This window comes from Haemaphysalis longicornis, unplaced genomic scaffold, assembly GCF_048455015.1.
Source record: "Haemaphysalis longicornis isolate Haplotype H1 unplaced genomic scaffold, Haemaphysalis longicornis Haplotype H1 scaffold_14, whole genome shotgun sequence".
Lineage (NCBI taxonomy): Eukaryota > Metazoa > Arthropoda > Arachnida > Ixodida > Ixodidae > Haemaphysalis > Haemaphysalis longicornis.
Window position 1 is genome coordinate 20,064,690 of NW_027526245.1, and position 18,986 is coordinate 20,083,675.

The following is an 18,986-nucleotide window of genomic DNA, read 5'->3' on the forward strand; positions in this document are numbered from 1 at the left end:
TTTTCTCACATGTCCGCTCGAAATTCACGAGAAACAAACCAATGTCCTCTCCAAGTGCGAAAGGTCGCATTAGATCTTTCATTTTGGTATTCCCACTGTCTCCTCCGCTGAGCGGCTGCTGATTAGCGCTGTTGGCTTTGTTTGCCTCGGCTTTCTTCAGCTCTACCTCGAGACGCTTCAGCTCAATCTCCTGGTCGAGACGTTTCTTTTCAAGTTCCTGTTCTCGACGCTTTGTGTCGAGTTCCTGTTCGCGCAGCTTTAATTCAAGCTCCCGCTCACGACTCTTCAGTGCAAGCTCCTCTTTCTTCTCCTTCTCTTTTCTGTCTTCCCGCTCTTTTACCAGCTCCCAACATTCGCTAAGCTCCCTATCGTCTGCTCCGATAGCGAGAATCGCGTCGATAATGTGGGGCTTGCGCTTGGCCCTTCCCGTTTCCACACCTAACTCCTGGCACATTAAAAGCAAGTCAGTCTTGCCCAGTGCATTAAGATCCATGATCAGTTCCTGCGAGACACTGAGCCCTTATCTCCAGACGTTGTCTATCCTGATGTCCAAAATCCACTAACGGTCAGCGATAGACAAAATCCCCAAGCTCCGACATAAAATTCGAGAGTCTGGTGAATCTCCAAAGAAGTCAGGCAAGACACTCACTCAGGCGTGATCGTGGACGACGATGCATGGTTGAAGATCCCATAGCTGCCAGCCAGTTGTTGCGATCTCCGTGGTAGCGGCTCCTCGGCTAGGACGGGTGGCCGGGCATTCCAAGCGCCGGGGCCTCCACAAGAAGCGGAAGACTCCGAAGAACGGGAGACACAGCCGTTTATTTTCAGTGCAGAGGTAGAATGCGCTCCTATGTACAAAATGGGGTTCGGTTATATAGACATGAGAGAGGAGAAAACGCGGGAAACACACACTCGGACCACACAAACACATGGCCGCAGGCTCGAAGCCGAACGAGTCGGTCGCGGAGGTCCCCCTCCCCAAAGCGGCTTAGAGAGACGCACGGCCGGCGGCGCCGCCTTGCCACTAATAGTTGCCGGGGCCACCCTGGTGTCGTCGCGCGGGAAGACACGACGCCGACTCAATAGAAGGGTCCGTCGCAGAACACAGATGCGGCCGCGGCCCTCTCGGGATGCTTCGGCACCTTTGAAGACGAAGTCGAAGGGCACTCTCCATTCCTCCCCCTCTCAAAGTGGGGTCGCCGTACGCGCACGTGTTCCGCTGTCGGCAAAGTCACAACACGGCCAAGCTCGGCTCTGTTATTTGTGTCCCAAGCGAAGCGCGTCTTCTATTCTTTATTTTTATGCCGCACGGGCTATCTCTTTCAGATACGCAGACTGTCTCGCCCTAACGTCACTAGCCCAGAATAACCTCCTGTGATCTACAATGTTCTGGATGTAAATCGACGGTTCCAGAAAAACTCGCGCCGAAAGATGAAAGCCTGCAGAGCAGACGCCGCGGCATTCGAATCGCCGGAGCTCGCCTGCACACGTCACTTTGTTGACTGCTGGTTCACCGCCTGTGTATTCTTTGAGTTGTTAGGGGAGCACAAGTTCGCTCCAATAAACTTGTTTTCGCTGAAGACAACTGCGTCGTCTTTGACTTCGTGACAGTATGAGTCGTTCAGTTCGGTTTGGTAACGCCGGTTTCTTTCAAAACAAGGGCCAAATAGGAACACCGTTGCTTCTTCGGGTAATTAACTATCCTGAGAAAAAAAAACTGGAAAATCGCTCACGTGGCTGACGGAACAAACTTTTTCACCTATATAAAGTATTCGTTAGCACACGGCGGTTGAACGGCCGCCGGAAAGTCCCACGGGTTAGCAGCAGGCCGAAAGAGGTGTTTGCTGACCCAGCTCTGGCGGCGGCGGTAATCTTGGCCGAGCGCGCAACGAGACTCCCCGTCGTATCAGGGCGCCATTGTCTGTCGACCGCGAGAGGCGTGCGATACGGGCCCGGCTTCCTCTCTGTCGTGCAGGCGCCGCGTCCCGCCGGCCCGCTGCAGTAGAGCGGCGGCCGTAGCAGCGAGATCGTGCATATCTGCGCCGACACCATGAAGGCCGCCTGCTGGTGCGAAGCTCTTCTGACGGCGTGCGCGATGGCTTGCGCTTCAGCGGACTACAGCTACGAGACGCGCTACTTTGAAACCAAGGTAAGACTCGAACGCCACCAGCGAATTCGTAACATGGCTTTCCTTGCCTTTGTTGAGCTGTTCAGGTAGGCGGTACACGTAGCTGCGGAAACAAAATTACGGGCGATGCTTGGAACATTGCAAGAGCGTGAAGCTCAACGCCTACTCTGGCGCTCTGTCGATCCGGGGAATTTCATTCCGAAGCCCATTCCGTTCGAGTCGGGTCGTCTCATTCCAGCGGAGTCGGCCTATTCTCCTCCCCGCCACGCCTTCCCTTTCCCAACTAGGCCTCGCGCCGGCCTATTTCATAAATGATTCTGGCAGCCGCCTAAGATGCGCACTGCGTCGCCTTTTCTCGCAAAGTTACCCCCCCCCCCCCCCCCCACACACACACCCTCTGTTTTTTGGCGCGTTTTTCCGGTTCACGGCCCGGGCCTGGCGCTCTGGTATTCACAGACGATTGCCTTTGTTCGCCTGCTAAAGCAGACAAACTTGGTCTGTCTGTCTGTCCGTCCCTCGACTCAGCCACCCAGCCAACACACAAAAGAATCCTTGAGCGATATGTACCGCCCTTCACTGTTGTTAGCATTGTTGAGCAAAAGAAAAAAAGACTTGGTTGATGCTTTTTAAGTGCGAATGCACTTTATAAGCGACCCTGAATTCCGTTGACCGCCGTCCGCCCACATAGCAACAGCTGCGGATGCGCGCGCTCCTCGTCTTCCTTGGCAACGGGGGGAGATGGGCGCGCGCTGCCTGGCCGCTGACATGGCACATACCCACGTGGGGGATTGGCCACGAATCTCCTCGTCTTCCTTGGCAACGGGGGGAGATGGGCGCGCGCTGCCTGGCCGCTGACATGGCACATACCCACGTGGGGGATTGGCCAGGAATCGGGCGTGAGAAGGGCTAATGCACCCGCTTAAAGGAGTACTGACACGAAATTTCAAAACTGAGATCCGCTCTAGCAATCAAGTACAATGACAACACAAATAGGTGTCTGTGAATAAATGCATCTTTCTTTCTTTGTAGTTGTGTGTGTGTGTGTGATCTCTCTTTCGCGAACATTACCGAACCGCGCAAATTCAACTCGTGCATTCGCACTTTCACATTCTTCCCCTCGGGGAAATGCGGGGAATTTTTTTTTGGCTCGTGGTTTTTCAAAATTCAGGGGAGCTTGCACTCAGGCGCAAGACTTGAATGGCAAAGCTGTTGTAGGTGAGCATTGCCGGACACATAGTTAAGTTTCAGTATAATTGTTTATTGGTGGTGTTTGTTATCCCGGCAACCGGGAGAATTACCGTCAGAAACTTCTGACGGCAGTTAAGCACGCTACGCGGAGATTTTATGGGATAAATATTCACTAAAATGCCGCGCTCGCAGCTGTCCCTGTAGCGCTGTGGTATCGTACTTGGTTTTCAACGAGAAGGCTCGGGTTCGAGTCCCCCCCTTGCATGTGTTTTTTTAGCTGTCAGAATTTTTCGGTCATCGTAATTTTCTTAATACTTTTTTTACTCTGGTTTTTAATATATCAAGAGATCGACGCACAGGACTTGTACAGTGGGTTGAATTACGTTTAATATAGGTTGTGTTCTGTGTCGTTGTATTAGGTTTGTTGCAGTTGGTCTGGATTTGAGTAGGTTATGGTGCGTTCGGCTAGGTTACGCTAGGTTCGGTGAGGTTATGTTACGTTACGTTGGGACCTAATATAATTCAGCAAATTTTAGGCCAGCTAGCTTTTATGAAAACTGCTGTGAGAATTTCCCGGAGGTAGTTCTCACGGCTGCCGTGAGATTAGACGCAGCCTTGTTTATTTGCATGTAATTCCGGGGCTAGTAATCGTCGTAAATGCATCGAAGAGGTCGTTGTCTGTCTTCTTCGCTGCAAGGGGTTGATGCAAAGAGATCCTCAGCATTGTACACTTCCACCGGCTCAACTGGCAAAGCTTGCGCTAAGTCGCACAAGGCTTGAGCCATAGCGAAGATGCAGGATTTCTTAATACGTGAGCACTGAAGGACACATCACACGCATTTGTACAAGCATGAATTTTTTACTTACATGTTTCGTCGTCGCTTTGCACTGTACTATAGTAATCGCCATATGCTTCGATATCGCCGTGTTTCTCATGCCAAAGAGTACATGCGCGGTAGCGCTTGACGAGAGCGCTGGAGTTTTTCTTTTTTTTTGGCTAAAGCCGCTGCGGGCTAAAAATACTATGCGTGTGCCGGGAAAGCTCGGCTCCGCATTTTGTCAGTATTTTTTTCTTAACAGTAAGTTTTGAGCACTCGATACGGGGACACAGAAAAAGGTGACACGAACACAAGCGCAGACTAACAACTGTTGTTAGTCTGCGCTTGTGTTCGTGTCACTTTTTTCTGTGTCCCCGTATCGAGTGCGCAAAAGTTACCGTTAAGATGTCAAACCAACTAGCCCGCCTATCCGTGTTATTCCAGTTTATTTTTTTCTGCAACGGCGAACTTACAGCTAGTACAAAAGCCCCGTGGTTGAAGCATTAGGCTTACATGAGGGAAACCATCGGTAGTTGAGGTGTACTAGGCAGTGTTTTCTTTAGATAAAAGAATATGTGCTCTCAATTTCTGCGATAATAAATAAAAATACGCGTTGAAAAATATTTCGAACCAAAAATAGAAAAAGGGCTCGCGGCCGAGTCTGCACCTCGTGGCAGCATTCCAAGTGACACAGTAAGGAAAAGTTGTAATAGATGGCGCGCGACGGGAAAACTGAATTGACTTGAACGGCGTTTATTGCGGGAAGACCGAAACAGAGCGGGCGGAGCGGAAAAGAGAGACCCGGCATGGGCGGCAGATGAGTCTCGGTTTTCCACGTTCGCTGCGAAAAGAGCAGCGACGTGGTTAATTTTTCGTCCGATTCTGTGCACCTCCCAACGATTTTTTGCATCTCACGCGTTCCGTGAGGTCGAGGCCTTGGTTGGAGAATATCGGCGGATAACTACACTACACTGGGCATGAGTTGTGAGTGAGAGCAGCTGTGCGCAGCGGGGGAAGGCGCCGCGAACCAGGTCGGCAGGGCGCGTGCTTGGTGAACTGCGAGACGCTGCAGTGTCTCCAGCCATGGCGGTGCGACAGGGGCCCCCTCCCCACCCGCACCGAGCCGCATTAGCACAGTCTCTCAGAAGACCTGCCCAGGCACTGCTGGAACTCTCCGCTCTCTTCCCTGGCGGACGCCGTGAACACACCGGCTTCACGCCGTTCTTGGCGCTGTTTTCTTTCAGTCTACGGAATGTACCAACTAGGCGTTTAATGTTCTCCAGTAACTGTCCCCGAATTATTCCTATCAACATCCCTAGACAGGCTGTAAATGATTTTGTAGAGATTGGGTCGCCCTGTCTGACACCCTTCATGACAGGCTACTTTCAGCCTTGTTATGAAGGATTATCTTGCACGCACTACATACGCTGTGCATGTCGTCCAAGGGCCCCATGTCAGCGTCCTGTGCTCCCTGGTCTCTCAGTACCTACATTACTGCGACGGTGTCGAAAGTTTTTCACAGTCTATATATGCATTTAGAGGGTTTTATTTCGCCTCGAGTAGGTCTCAATGGCCAAGTTGATGGCATGAATGTGGTTCATTGTTAACGGTTTTTCCGAAATCCCACCGGCTCACTTTGCTGTGGGGCCAACACGATGAATTACGGTTTTCTATTGCAACTGTAAGCAATTTGTATGGTACAATTATGATGCGCCTGCATATTTTTCATTACGATACTACGCCTTGTGGAAGAAAGTCTACTTTACAATTATATGTCAGCTCCTGTTTTGCGGACGAACGCAAGAAGGCAGCGGTGGCGGCGACGCATGTCAGCTGGTCTGCCAGCGTGGAGGCCTGCGCATCGAAGGAGTCCCAAGTGAAGGGCACGCCCGCAGCACGTGTTCCGTGTCAGCATGAAGTCGAGGCTCCGACGGACGCCCGCCTCGTCGGGAAGGACAAAAAAGACATAATAAAGGAGGCACCGACCACGAGAGAAGATGCGTTCGGCAGGAAGTTCTCGGGAAATAGCCTGCGAGCCACACCTGGGTCACAACAGCAGAGATGGCTACACCAACACGAAGTTGCTTCATTAGGAATGAAGCGACCTAATTGTCTTTTTTGCTTGCTTTCATGCGCTTTCCTTTTCCTTTTTGTAGCAATGTGATTTCGTAGTCATGTGTTCTGGAGTTATGTCACGTGTTTGAGAACTTTTATAGCTTGTGTTTTTTTATATTTAGAATTTTGTTAGCACCCATTCATGTTTTGTTTGCTTGATGTGTGCCAATGGCCCCGCTCCTATGTTATACCCTCCTGCGGAGGGCCTTTAGATGTACCTGAATGAATGAATGAATAAAGTCTCCGCAGCAGCAACCTCCTCCCAGCGAGCGAGGCTACTGGGGAGGACCGTTCCACACGGTGGGAGGGGAGCACGTGCGGCGCGACGGAGATCTTTCTCTGTTGGGGAAATCGCTCTGGCGGCTCGACAGTCGCCGATGGCACTGGTCGTGGTACGCATGTAGTGTGGCAGGCACCGTCCGCCTGCATTGTGAGCGCTATACGCCTCGAGATTCGCGATCGCTGCGCCGCCTGCCACCGCTTCTCCGCGGCGTTGACGGGATTTGCGCTGCGTGACTGATAGGGGCTCGTGCAGTGTTTTGGTTCTATTTCACTTCTTTTCGCCTTTCCGCGCCCTAAAAAAACTTGTTATGGTGACGACTATAGGCAAAGAGTACGTTTAGGTCACTTAAAAAGCAGCTGCGTCTTCGTAGAGTACGCGATCGCCTGCAAGAGCTACCCGGGGTCGCCGTTCTGCGCGCTTCGTCGCCGCTCTTCCGGGCGTCGGCGACGGCAGCAACATATCACCCATGTTACCTCCAAAACATCAGGCACAAATGAATTCTACTGACGCCTCGTTTAGACCTGATACTGGTACAATGAGAGGTTGGCTTCATTTTGCAGCGTGGACAACGAATGCGGCTTCGTTTCGCATATACACGCCGCAGAAAAATATGTTTCGGGGATGTGATTACCCAATCGCGGACAATAACTTATGCCTTTTATTAGAATATAAACCATGCGAAAATGTAAAGTATATTCCAAGCCTGTGCGTCGTTAAATATGTGCCCACACACGCCATATAGCAAGAACCAAGGAAATGAAACCACAGAAAAATGAAAGCTGTGCCAATGCGGAATTTAGAAACATAATAGCTCTACGGGAAATGAAAAATTACCCCGCATTTCCCCGAGGGGGAGAATGTGAAAGTGCGAATGCACGGTTGTCGGCCTGCTTGCGGCGCTTGCGCTCGGCCCCCGCAGCCCACCGCCTCGCCGCCTTCTATTCCATCTCTTCCATCGGGTTTGTAGTATCACGTGTACACCACGCAGTTATCAAGCCGCTATAACGCCGCTGAGTCGCCAACGCACGCCGCTGACGACGTAGTTTGAATGCGTTAAAGATATAAGGCGCGTCTAACACTGATATCACCGTCGCGTCCGTAGCTTGGTCGGTAGAGCGTCGCGCTGCGGCCGCAAAGTCCTCGGATCGAAACCTGGCGCCGGATGCTGTTTCTTTTTCAAATATAGAGGAGCACTGCGGACGCCAACGCCGCCGCCGGCGGTGGATGGTTTGGGGTCGCTTATAAAGTGTATTCACACTTAAAAAAAAAAAACAGTGCAGCTTCTGGCATGCTAAAGACGTTCGTCTAAACTTAAGCCAGGTAGGTTTCACTAGACCAACTATACGCGAAATGCACTGCTATTTCGTGATAAATCGGTGGGGGGGGCGAGGAGGAGGACGCCGTGTACAAATGCGGAGCGGAATCAAGCAATGAACGTTTTAGTAATCCCACACATAAATCTCGCGTTCACTTTCCTTTTGTTTTTCTACTTCAAAGAAGAGCTGATCGTTCGGCGGTAGCATTTTTGGAAGTATACAGGGCAGGCTGTTCAACAAGCGATGAAAGGTGTCGTTGGAAGAGTGTGGTATGTGATAAGGCCCTCTGATTTCAGTTTCTGGATTATTCTGCAGGCTCCCTGTGCCATATGACGATATTTCGAAGAAGCATTTAGTCTCGGACGCGGATTATATTGTAAGCCCGTCTCCGCGCTGCTCGCAGATGATATATGTAGCAAAGGAAGGTCTGCGGGCGCGCTCCTCACGACAAGACGACTCTGTCGTGTGCTGATCCCCGAGTATAATTATGCATTGTCCGTCGTACTTTTGTTGAATATTCCCGAAATTAACACAGACTGGCTTGTAAATGGTGGTGATCAATATCTGAGGTATAATATTGGCAAACGTAACTGGTGTGCTGTCAGGTATGAGTGCTCCGCTGATTATGTAAACGCACAAAACCGATTTAAATCGTAGTGTATAGCCGTAGCATGAAAATCTGAGGAACCGGTGGTTACGGAGACACGGCTAGTAAATTCAGGTCAGTGTAACTACAATCGGCTCCATCATACGCCGGTTCCGCGATGCTGGCCTGTGACACACACCTGGCGCTTATACAGACCGAAAATACCACACTAAGATCGCGTCGGAAACATTTACACTCTCGTAAACACACCCCATTTGCGAACAGAGTGACTGCTCCACACAAACATTAATTTCAAACGCCCACAAACGGTAAATCTCAGTCGTGAACGTGCCGCAAAAGCAGCGGCGGCACTGGGGAGCGGGGCGCGGACTCCCGCGACTGCTTTCGAAACGGGCCGCTAGGGGGATTTCAGTGGCGCCCCTACAGGCCGCGCTCGAGGCGTATTGCGCCGCCACAGCGCCCGACGCGAGTTTGCTTGGCTGCTGAGGCCGGATCGGCTGGGCTTCTCGCCCCGCTGTCCAACGGTCCGCGGGGACCCACGAAGCAGCACGGAGCAGTCACCTCACCCTCGCCTTCTTCGGCCGAGATCATCTGATGTAACACTTTCGAGTTTATTCGTCGAATGCAAACAGCGGCAAATGGAGGGCGTTGATTTGAGGGACGTGAACTGCTGGCGGCTTAAACAGCTACAAAAAGCCAGAGCTACGTGAAGCTGGAGGGCGGCAAATGACGCAGACACCGAGCTGAGACGTGCTCTCGCCTTTGTGTGAGCCAGCGCCCTTGCGAGCGGGATTTTTTTAATTTACACCCCCCTGGAAGTGAAATCGAGCTCGGTTTTCCGGCGTTCACATAGGGTTGGCCATCTGTTGGGACATTCTGCAATGACGCGCCTCCTGTCAGAGCCTGTTTATTTACTTACAATAAAACTGTGACTGAGGTGTACCCTCCATACCTCCTGAGATAACACTTCCATAGTCTTGGTAGTTTCGGGAGGGTTACAATAAAACACTAGTTCCATGCGTTTTGCATTACCACACGCCTCCGGTAGGCGCCCATGTATCGACTGCAGGCAGGAGCTCCTAATTGTGCACAACTTCAAGGTGAACTATCTAGTTATGGCAAGTAAAAAATAACTAAAATAAGAAATAAGAAGTAAGAAATAACTAATAACTAATAACTAAAAAATAACTAAATAAGTAAAATTAAAATAACTAAACTTCAACTAAAGAAAAAATTATTACTGTCACTTGGATAGTGCCCCACCGGGGCATCGCCGGGTGCTGCAGTTAAGTCCCGGTTCCAGCGTGGGTGAAATGCTGCTTTCACTGACCGCCGCATCGACCGCTTCATCAGTGATCTCTGCGCAGCACTGGCAGTGGCCTTAAGCACCTCCACAAAAGCCGGGAGCGCCGCATCCACGGCATCCGGAGAGGGCAAGTACCTCTAGGGGCTTGAAGAAGAGCCGGAATGAGCGCTTGTAAGCCGTACTGTAAGCTCGGCCAGCATACCACATGCTTGAAGATGACGCGTTGGCTGGACACTGCCGTCAGGCATCAGCGAACAAGTGAAAGGCAAGGAAGAAGAAGACGAGACGCACTAGCTGGGAAAGAGGAAGATGACGACGTTCCACCTCTGAGTCTACGGGCAGCGCGTCGTTTCCGGGCACAAGTTTGCCTTGTAAATAATCCTTTACCAGTCCTCATTCGTAACCATCGTTACAGAAGTGGTGGAGGCGGCTGGGTACACCGTACCTGGCCTTCAGGACGCTCCTAGCGCCCGTCAAGACATACCGATCACTCCTGTTCACGGGCACGCCAGTCGCCGCCTGCTAGGACTGCCTGCGGAGTGCAAGCCATTGCTCGGTCGGACACATGGACGGGATGCCAGCGCAACACTCACACCTCCCAATGAAGCGATTCTTCAGTACATCATCCAGCAACCTGGCACACCTAAGCCTTTCTACGGGAAAGCCTGTAAAGATGCGGAGGACTGGCTCGAAAAGTTTGAGCGTATCGGCAACTTCAATGGCTGGAATGAACAGCGCAAGCTGCACAACGTTTATTTCCCTCTGGAGGAAGCGGCCCGAACTTGGTTCGAGAACAACGAAGCCGAAATGTCTATCCGGCAGGAGTTCCGTCAGCGGCTTCTTACGATGTACGTTAGCGTCGACCGCAGTGAGCGGGCTGAGGGTGCACTACACGCCAGGATTCAACGTCCCAGCAAGTCCGCCGCCATTCAGCAAGTACGCAGAAGACACGCATGTGCGCTTGTTTCTACGCACGAGTGGTAAAGCACTCGTATCGTAAGCGGGAGGTACCAGGTTCGAATCCTGGGCCGCCAGATACCCACCGGTCTCTTTAAAGGGTACAAGCATCCCCGTAGCGTAGCTCGTCTCGGCGGTGGAACAAACGCTTGCAGCTTGACCACAAGCAGCCACGGGAGGCCATGTGGTAGGTCCCTCGAACCCCTTCAGGCGGGGTCTGGGATGGCTGGACATCCACCAGTTCGAAGGGTACAAGCGCCGCCTGTCTCGGCGGGGGATGAAGGGCTTGGACACGCACCACCACTGCGGCAGACGTGGTAGGTTCCTCTGGAGCCGCTGGTCACCCTCCAGAATAAAAATGTGGACAGGCGCCCCCCGTAGGGCGGATCCAGTGTACTGGAAACCGTTCCACCAGCGGTTTGTACCATTGGGTACGAAAATGTGGGAGGTACTTCGGTACCGCTGGGCACCAACCAGTAAAAAAGGGCCCATCTCCCCGTGAGGGGGACTCGAGTGAATGCGTCGCATAGGGGGTGGGTGTATTGCGTTAACGTTTAGTGTTTTGGGGGGTTGGTGCAATCACGTGTACACCACGCAGCTATCACGCCGCTAGCACGCCGCTGAATCGCCAACGCACGCCGCTGACGACGTAGTTTGAATGAGTCAAGGATATAAGGCGCGTTCGTAGCCTTTCATTCTGTGTCGGTTTTGTGGCGCAGTGGGAAGAGCACCATGTACCTCGCGTTCCGCCCACAGGTAGTGAATGCGTTGTATCAGCAGCTTCTTGACGTACTTTGAATGAGTCAAGGATATAAGGCGCGCTCGTAGCCTTTGAATCTGTGTCGGTTTTGTGGCGCAGTGGGTAGAGCACCATGTACCTTGCGTTCCGCCCGCAGGGTCGTGGGATCGAAACCAGGCGCCGGTAACTGTTATTTCTTTTTATAGTGTAGGGGAAGGCTGGCTGCTGCGGACGCCGACGCACGGGTGACATCGTGAGTTATACAAATGCTCTGCATTTAAAATTTGTACAAGCACCCCATTGTGCAGGGGATCTCGTGCTTGAGAAGTTACCCGACTTTGTAGGGAAATGCCCCGGTGGAAGGGGTCGTAACTTTTGACCGCAGTGATGGCTCAGAGGTACAGCATTCGCCTCGTATGCGGGAGGTACTGGGTTTGTATCCTGGTACCGCCGAGCACCCACCGGTTTCTTTAATGGGTACAGGCGTCCCTGGTCGAGTGTGGACCCTTGAAAGGGGAATCCACGCCTGGAAAGCTGCCTTTACCCTTGCGAGGAGCCCCTGACCCTTGTCCATCTGGCGGGGCCCCCGGCCATTTTGCCGCCTTGCGCCATTGCCGGGGGTGAAACAGCCTGGCGGCATATCCTGCCACAGGCGGTTGCGAGTTGAGCGTCTACCGTGGCTGCGGAAGGCACCATGTGCATTTGTGTGCCTTGGTGGCGCGGGGCACCTACCGGTAAAATAGCGACTCCCCGGCCTGGCGCTCGGCTCTTGTGTGGGACTACAACGCTTGGGAAGTTCACCCGGTTTGCACGCGAAATCGCCCCTATGGAGAGGGGCGGCTGCAAAAATACAGGAGTTTTTTTTCGTAGTAGTACTAGTAGTAGCGCTAGTTGTTGTAGTACTAGTTGGTAGTAGTAGTACTGGTTGCTGTTGTTGTTATTGTTGTTTCTTTTTTGAGGGGAGTACCTCTCCTCCTTCTGTGTTATGTTTTTTCTTTTCCTTTCGTTTCGAAATAGTTTCTTTCTTTGTTTTTCTTTCTCACTTCACCCCTGCTGCTGCCTCTGTCAATAGATTTTAGGGCTTGTCAAGCTGCCTAGAGCAGCTTATTTCCCAACACATCTACCATAAAATTATGTATATTTTTATGTATATTCACTCACCCTTGGCGTACGACAAGAAGATGCGGCACCTAATGCTTCGTGTGAAGCAGGAGATTTTCGCAGGGGTTGTGAGGAACCTTCCGCGCACGACCTCCGAATTTATTCCCGAGGCCACCGCCAGAGAACGGGAACTTCAACAAAGGACGCAGCAGTATAACCGAGCTGATGCCACCATCTCCAGCGCAAACTGCATGACAGGGCTGGGGAGAAACTTCGATGACCTTCGCGAAATGGTAGGAAAAATCGTGCGAGAAGAGCTCCAGGCGCTCCGTGCAAATCAAGCTACACCTCCGACAGTGTCCATCGCCGAGATCGTAAAAGAAGTGAAGCAAGCGGTGTGGATTCCTGAGCCAATGGAATTACCGCTGCCTGAAGAATAGCGGTGTTCGTACGCAGCCGCCGTTCGGCAACCCTATTACTCCGCAACCCCGACCGTCGCCAGCATTGCGCCCGAGCCGCTATTCAACCCCAAGCCTCATAGCAACCTGCCGAACTCGCGGGTAATGTCACTACGCAAAAGTGATCCCTGGCGCACTCCCGACCACAGGCCACTTTGTTTCCAGGGCGGAGAAGTAGTGCATGCCTTCCGCGCATGTCCCTTCCTTCGTGCCGGGTTGCGAGGATTTGCACCGAATGCGCCGCGTCCGAGAAATGGTGAGCGCCCGCCGGAGATACAAAAGTACCTCGCCGAACGCCATCAAGCCTTGACGTCACGACGCTGTGAGTCCCGTTCGCCATCCCCTACGCAAAGCCGTTTCCTGAGCCCACGCTTTTCCCCGAATTCCACCGACCGTTCATCTCGCAGCCCTAAAACCCGTGGAAACTGAAGTCAGCAACCCCGGGAGGTGAGGTCGCTGGCGTCCACTAGTATCAAGATCCTCCATAGCGACGCCGACGATGACAACTGCGAGATTCGGCTGGCCTGAGGGATACCGGGAGCTTTTCACAACTGAAAATGTGACACGCGACGTATTTGTAGAAATCGACGGCTGCGAGTTCAGTGCGTTGGCCGACACTGGTGCGGACCTTTCTGTTATGAGCCAGGCTTTGGCAACAGAGCTGAAGAAGGTGCTCACGCCCTGGACTGGCTTGCAGATTCGTACTGCCGGAGGACATTTGATCACCCCTGTGGGTAGGTGCACGGCGCGAATCACGATTCATGGATTCACATACATCGGTACCTTTATCGTGCTTCCCGATTGCTCGAAAAGTTTAATTCTTGGTATGGGCTTCTGAAAGGAAACGGCGCAGTTATTGCCTTCGAGAAATTCACGATCAGCTTCTCCACAAAACAAGCCATCGGATGTAGCATTGAAGACCGATGCGACACGGCTTTACGTATCGCTGACGATGGTTTGACGCTTCCTGCTCCGTGCTCGTCAAGGTAAAGAATGACGCATTCTTAGACTGTGAAGGACTAACCGAAAGAAACATGAGGTTACTCGTAGATAAGGGTATCTGCATAGCGAGGGGACTTGTCGAACTGAAAAATGGGTGCACGTCGGTTTTGCTCACTAATGTTTGTAATGAGCGTCGACATCTCGCGAAGAACACCACTATCGCGTTCATCGAAGAGGCCGCCGACGTCCGGCATCTAGCTACATTGGGAACGGCGCCACCGGATTCAGTGACAGATGACGTCATGCTACCTGTCTAAATTAACCGAAACCTCTGAGCCACTCAAAAGGATGCTTGATGAGTCTGGTGCGCGACTTTACTGGTTGCTTCGCCACGACGTCTAAGGTTCGCCAGACTCGCGTGGCAAAACACCGCATCATAACGGACGAATCCGCCCGGCCTGTTCGTCAGCATCCATACAGGGTGTCCCCAACGGAGCGTGAAGCATTTCAAAAACAAGTGGAGATACTGAATGATGACGTTTTTCAGCCGTCTAAAAGTGCATGGGCCTCACCCGTCGTGCTCGTCCGGAAAAAGTACAACACGCTCCGCTTCTGTGTCGATTACCGCAGATTGAACAGTGTGACATAAAGCGACGTTTACAACTCCCAAGAGTTGACGGCACATTGGACCGCCTGCGCGACGCCAAATTTTTCTCTTCCTTTGACCTGAAATCTGGATATTGGCAAATTGAAGTTGATGAACGGGACCGTGAGAAGACGGCATTCGTGACACCGGACGGCCTCTACGAATTCAAGGTGCTTCCTTTCGGCCTATGCTCTGCGCCGGCTACGTTTCAGCGCATGACGGATACCGTTCTCGCTGGGCTAAAATGGCAGACACGTCTGGTATACCTCGACGACGTGGTTGTATTCTCTAGCTAGTTTGACGAACACCTGTCACGGCTGAGACGTGTTCTAGAGGCCATCCGCGCTGCAGATTTAACCATGAAGACTTAGAAGTGTCACCTGGGCTTCGAGGAGCTTAAATTTCTCGCCCATGTTGGCAGTGCGGCCAGTGTTCGGCCGGTCCCCGAGAAGACGACTGCCGTCGCTTCTTTTCCTCGACTTACCAATAAGAAGGCCGTGAGGCGCTTCTTGGGACTTTGCGCCTACTACAGGTGCTTTGTGGAAGGCTTCTCAAGAATTGCAGGACCCCTCACGCCACTTACAAAGGATGACGTTCCGTTTCTCTGAAGCAAAGACCAGCAGGAGGAATTTGACACGCTGCGTAGCTGCCTTCAAACTGCGCCAGTTTTAGCCCATTTCGATGATGGCGCTGATACCAAAATGTGTACAGATGCCAGAAACGTGGGAATCGGTGCTATCCTTGTCTAGTGGCAAGCTGGCGTAGACAAAGTTGTAGCTTATGCTAGTGGCGCCCTTTCTAAAGCGGAAAGAAATTATTCGGCGACCGAGAAGGAATGCCTCGCCGTCATCTAGGCTATTAGCAAATTTCGTTAATACTTGCACGGCAGGCCATTCAAAGCATAGTCCAGAGTTTGACGGAATACCGTCTGGTCAGGTAAAAGCATGGTTGTGACGATGAAACGTAGGTCACTGACCAAGTCAAAGAACGGCTTTGACTTGGTCAGTGACCTACGTTTCATCGTCACAACCACGCCATTCAAAGCAGTGAGCGACCACCATGCCCTCTGCTGGCTCGCGAGCTGAAGGACCCATCGGGGCATCTTGCTCGTTGGAGTTTAAAAAGGCCCTAAATAGGTTTCTGAAGGTCGCCATTTCAATCGCGCAATCTCTAGAGTACCCCTTCACGACAATGTATACCAAATATTACACCTCTGCGTAAAGTAGGGGCCGCACAAACACGCAACAAAGATGCTCTCTTTCTTCCTTGCTCACCTACGGCTTCCTTGCCGCCACACTTGCGCGCTGTGACGTGCGACAGAGCGGTTGTGACGCACCCGTGTGACGCACGAAGCTCTCAACAGTACGGCTGCGCTATTGGTGGACCCCGTTAAGTGCTGTAGCCAGTCAGCGTTCCCGGCTCCGGGAGAAACGCGGTTGCGCGCAGCCCTCCTGCACCGGCGGCACGGCGTGTTCGTCCTGCACGGGTGGCACGGACGAATGTTTATCGTCGCCATCCGTTACACGAGCGTAGCTGAGTTTGTAGTCGTTTACAAGGTATTAATAACGCTGAAAAACACGGAACATCTCTGCGGGCACAAACGGCCGCTAGACGCGCGACCGCGGCAAGCATCTGCCTGCTCGGTCGGCAAGCAGCCCACTAGCCGCGTTTACATGAATGCGACAGAATGCGATAGCAGCGCGTCCAATTTCCTAGCGCATCACGAGTAATGCGATGCATTACCCCTGGTGCGATGGTGGCGCCATACGGTGTCGCACATCGAAGGCAAACCAGCGTTTCTGGCGCTTCCAAAGCTTCCGGCACGGCTGGTTCTGTTCTTTTTTCACGACTCGCATTTTCTGGCGTCTTAAACTCGATTTAGACGTTTTTAAATGCAAAGCTGCGTTTGCAGGGCTTACTTTTCTTGTCGACATAATTTCTAATGCGATGCGCTCGCGTTTACATGCACTTCGAAAGTCGACTTACGCGTCTCAATCCAGTCTGGCGCATTAATGCATCGCGCTTTCCTAGCGCATTACCTCCGTTTACATGGATGCAATGCGCTAGAAAATTGAGGCGATGCGATGCGATGCGCCACTTGTCGCATTCATGTAAACGCGGCTACTGTGCGGTGTACGCACGATAACGCATACACCGCAGCAGCTAAAACTTGTCACCGCCCGCCAGTGCGGGACTATTGCTGAAAATCAGTTTGCAAATACGCGAAAGGGGGTGATAGTGCAGTGAAAGATTGCGCGGGGGGTCGTCGTCATCGCGGCCTCGCAAGCAGTGTCTGGATAACTGCGGCGATGCTAAGCCTTTTCACCGACTTCGGTGGCACGAGTTCACCCCGAAACGCTTTACGCTAGCGAGCCGCTAGCGAGCCGCTATAATCGTCGGTGGCAATCTTCAATTATTGTCGTTAGCGAGCATGTTGAGTTAAGAAGCCCCATATCTTGCCTTCAAACGCTCGTTTGCGCTCGTTTCCGCCGACGCAAGCACGGCCGGCGCGGGGAGCCTTTCGATGCGGGCCGGCCACCGACCGACCCCGCTGAGCGGTAGTAGGCGGAGCTTGGCCGTCGTCTGCTACAAGCGTGACGTACCGCCGAGCGGAGCCAATGGCTGCGCGCTTCTCGACGCAACCCTGTTTCTCTAAGTGTCACCGATCAGGTCTTGCGCCTGGTCGGTGGCGTCTCCGCTTTCACAGTGCTTTGGAGGAGCGGTTAAAGAGGGAATGCGCCAGGCCTTGTTGCGGGCCCTTTTTAATGAACGATAGCTCGGCTAATACTGGACGCTTTTAGACCATTTTTGTGACAGGATCTCCAATGATTGCGCACGTAAAATCTCAACCTTTGGAACCCTGTTTAGGGGGCCCCTTTAAGGCTGCAAGAGTACGACGTCACGGTCGTGTACAAGTCCGAAAGCAAGCACAGCGATTGTGACTGTTTGTCACGGGAACCACCTTCCGTGAAAAGGGGACGAGGATTTTCCCTTCGTCGGGATCATCCACAACGCGGGTATGGCTGACTGCCAGCTGGCCGACGCGGAGCTGCGAACACTTATCGAATACCTTTGTGCCGCCCCGCGCCTTCGGTAGGGGAATAGCTTCGTACTGTCTACGCGACAACGTGCTCTATAAGCGGAGTTACGACGGCAGTAATCAGAAATTCCTGCTCGTCGTACCATCAGCACTACGTAGGGAAATTTTGCAAGCGTGCCATGACGAACCTACGGCTGGGCGTCACCCGCACGTTTGCCCGAATTCGCAACAAGTGCAACTGGCCAAAACTGCCGGAATCGGTCAAACAGTACGTAAGAACATGCCGTGATTGCCAGCGCCGCAAGTCACCTCCCTTAAGAACAGCAGGCCTACTCCATCCGCTAGAACGCCCCCACCCCCGATGCGCCGTTTTGGCAAATCGGAATGGATATACTTGGCCCCTTCCCGACGTCAGCCTCGGGTAGTAAGTGCATCACCGTGGCCACGGATTACTTAACCCGCTACGCTGAAACAAGGGCCCTTCCCCATGGAACCGCTGCAGAGGTCGCTAACTTTTTTCTGCGCAACATCGTCCTCCGACATGCTGCGCCCGCCATCGTATTGACCGACAGAGGCACCTCTTTCACAGCCGACTTTACGCAAGAAGTGTTACGCCTAACGCACACTACTCACCTCAAGACGGCCGCCTATCACCCCCAAACAAACGGCCCTTCACAGCGTCTTAACCGAACCTTAGCTGACATGTTGTCTATGTATGCGGACCTGAATCACAATACACGGGATAAAATTCTCCGGTATGCGACGCTCGCTTATAATACAGCTGTGCAGAAAACGACGCGATTTACGCCGTTTGAGCTTGTTTTTAGCCGCCCAGTCACGACAACCCTCGACGCAATGCTTCCTGTCGACAACGGCATGATAACCCGCACCAAAATTGACGACATCAAGCAGAGAGAGGAAGAGGCCCGTCAGCTCGCTAGATTCCGCATTCGCAAGCGACAGGAAACGGACGCTATACAACTTGCGACGACGACCCGGCGATCTCGTTTTGGTATGGATGCCTATTCGCCGCCGCGGGCTTTCAGAGAAGCTACTTCGCCGCTACTTCGGGCCCTATAAAGTTATCCATCGTGTGTCAGACGTCAACTACGAGGTTGTACCAAAGAGCGAGGCACCTATTTCCCCTAGACGGCGGTCACATGCTGAAGTCGTTCACGTGGTGCGCCTTAAACCGTACCATGCCCGCACATTTGACACTGCCAGTTGACCTGCTGTGCATGCGCTTATTCGTCCTTGCTCCCCTCCCCGTCTTGCGAACCTGCGTTTCCTCGCCCCGTGCGTTTGTGCAGTGAACTTCTTTTCTTCCCTCGTGCCCTTCGTG

The 18,986-nt window shown here is 52.6% G+C and overlaps 1 protein-coding gene across 2 annotated transcripts in view; it reads left to right on the forward strand.

Moving 5' to 3' along the window:
- The first annotated feature begins 1,925 nt into the window (after positions 1-1,925).
- LOC144165181 (lysosomal Pro-X carboxypeptidase) overlaps positions 1,926-18,986 on the forward strand; it is a 96,426-nt gene continuing 79,365 nt past the window's right edge. Inside the window, exon 1 of one of the 2 annotated variants that reach the window (XM_077695292.1) lies at positions 1,926-2,149. In XM_077695292.1, coding sequence (XP_077551418.1) covers positions 2,051-2,149 — 99 coding nt within the window. In that variant the 5' untranslated portion in view covers positions 1,926-2,050. The remainder of the gene's footprint in view (positions 2,150-18,986) is intronic. The other variant, XM_077695291.1, reaches the window with a different exon arrangement.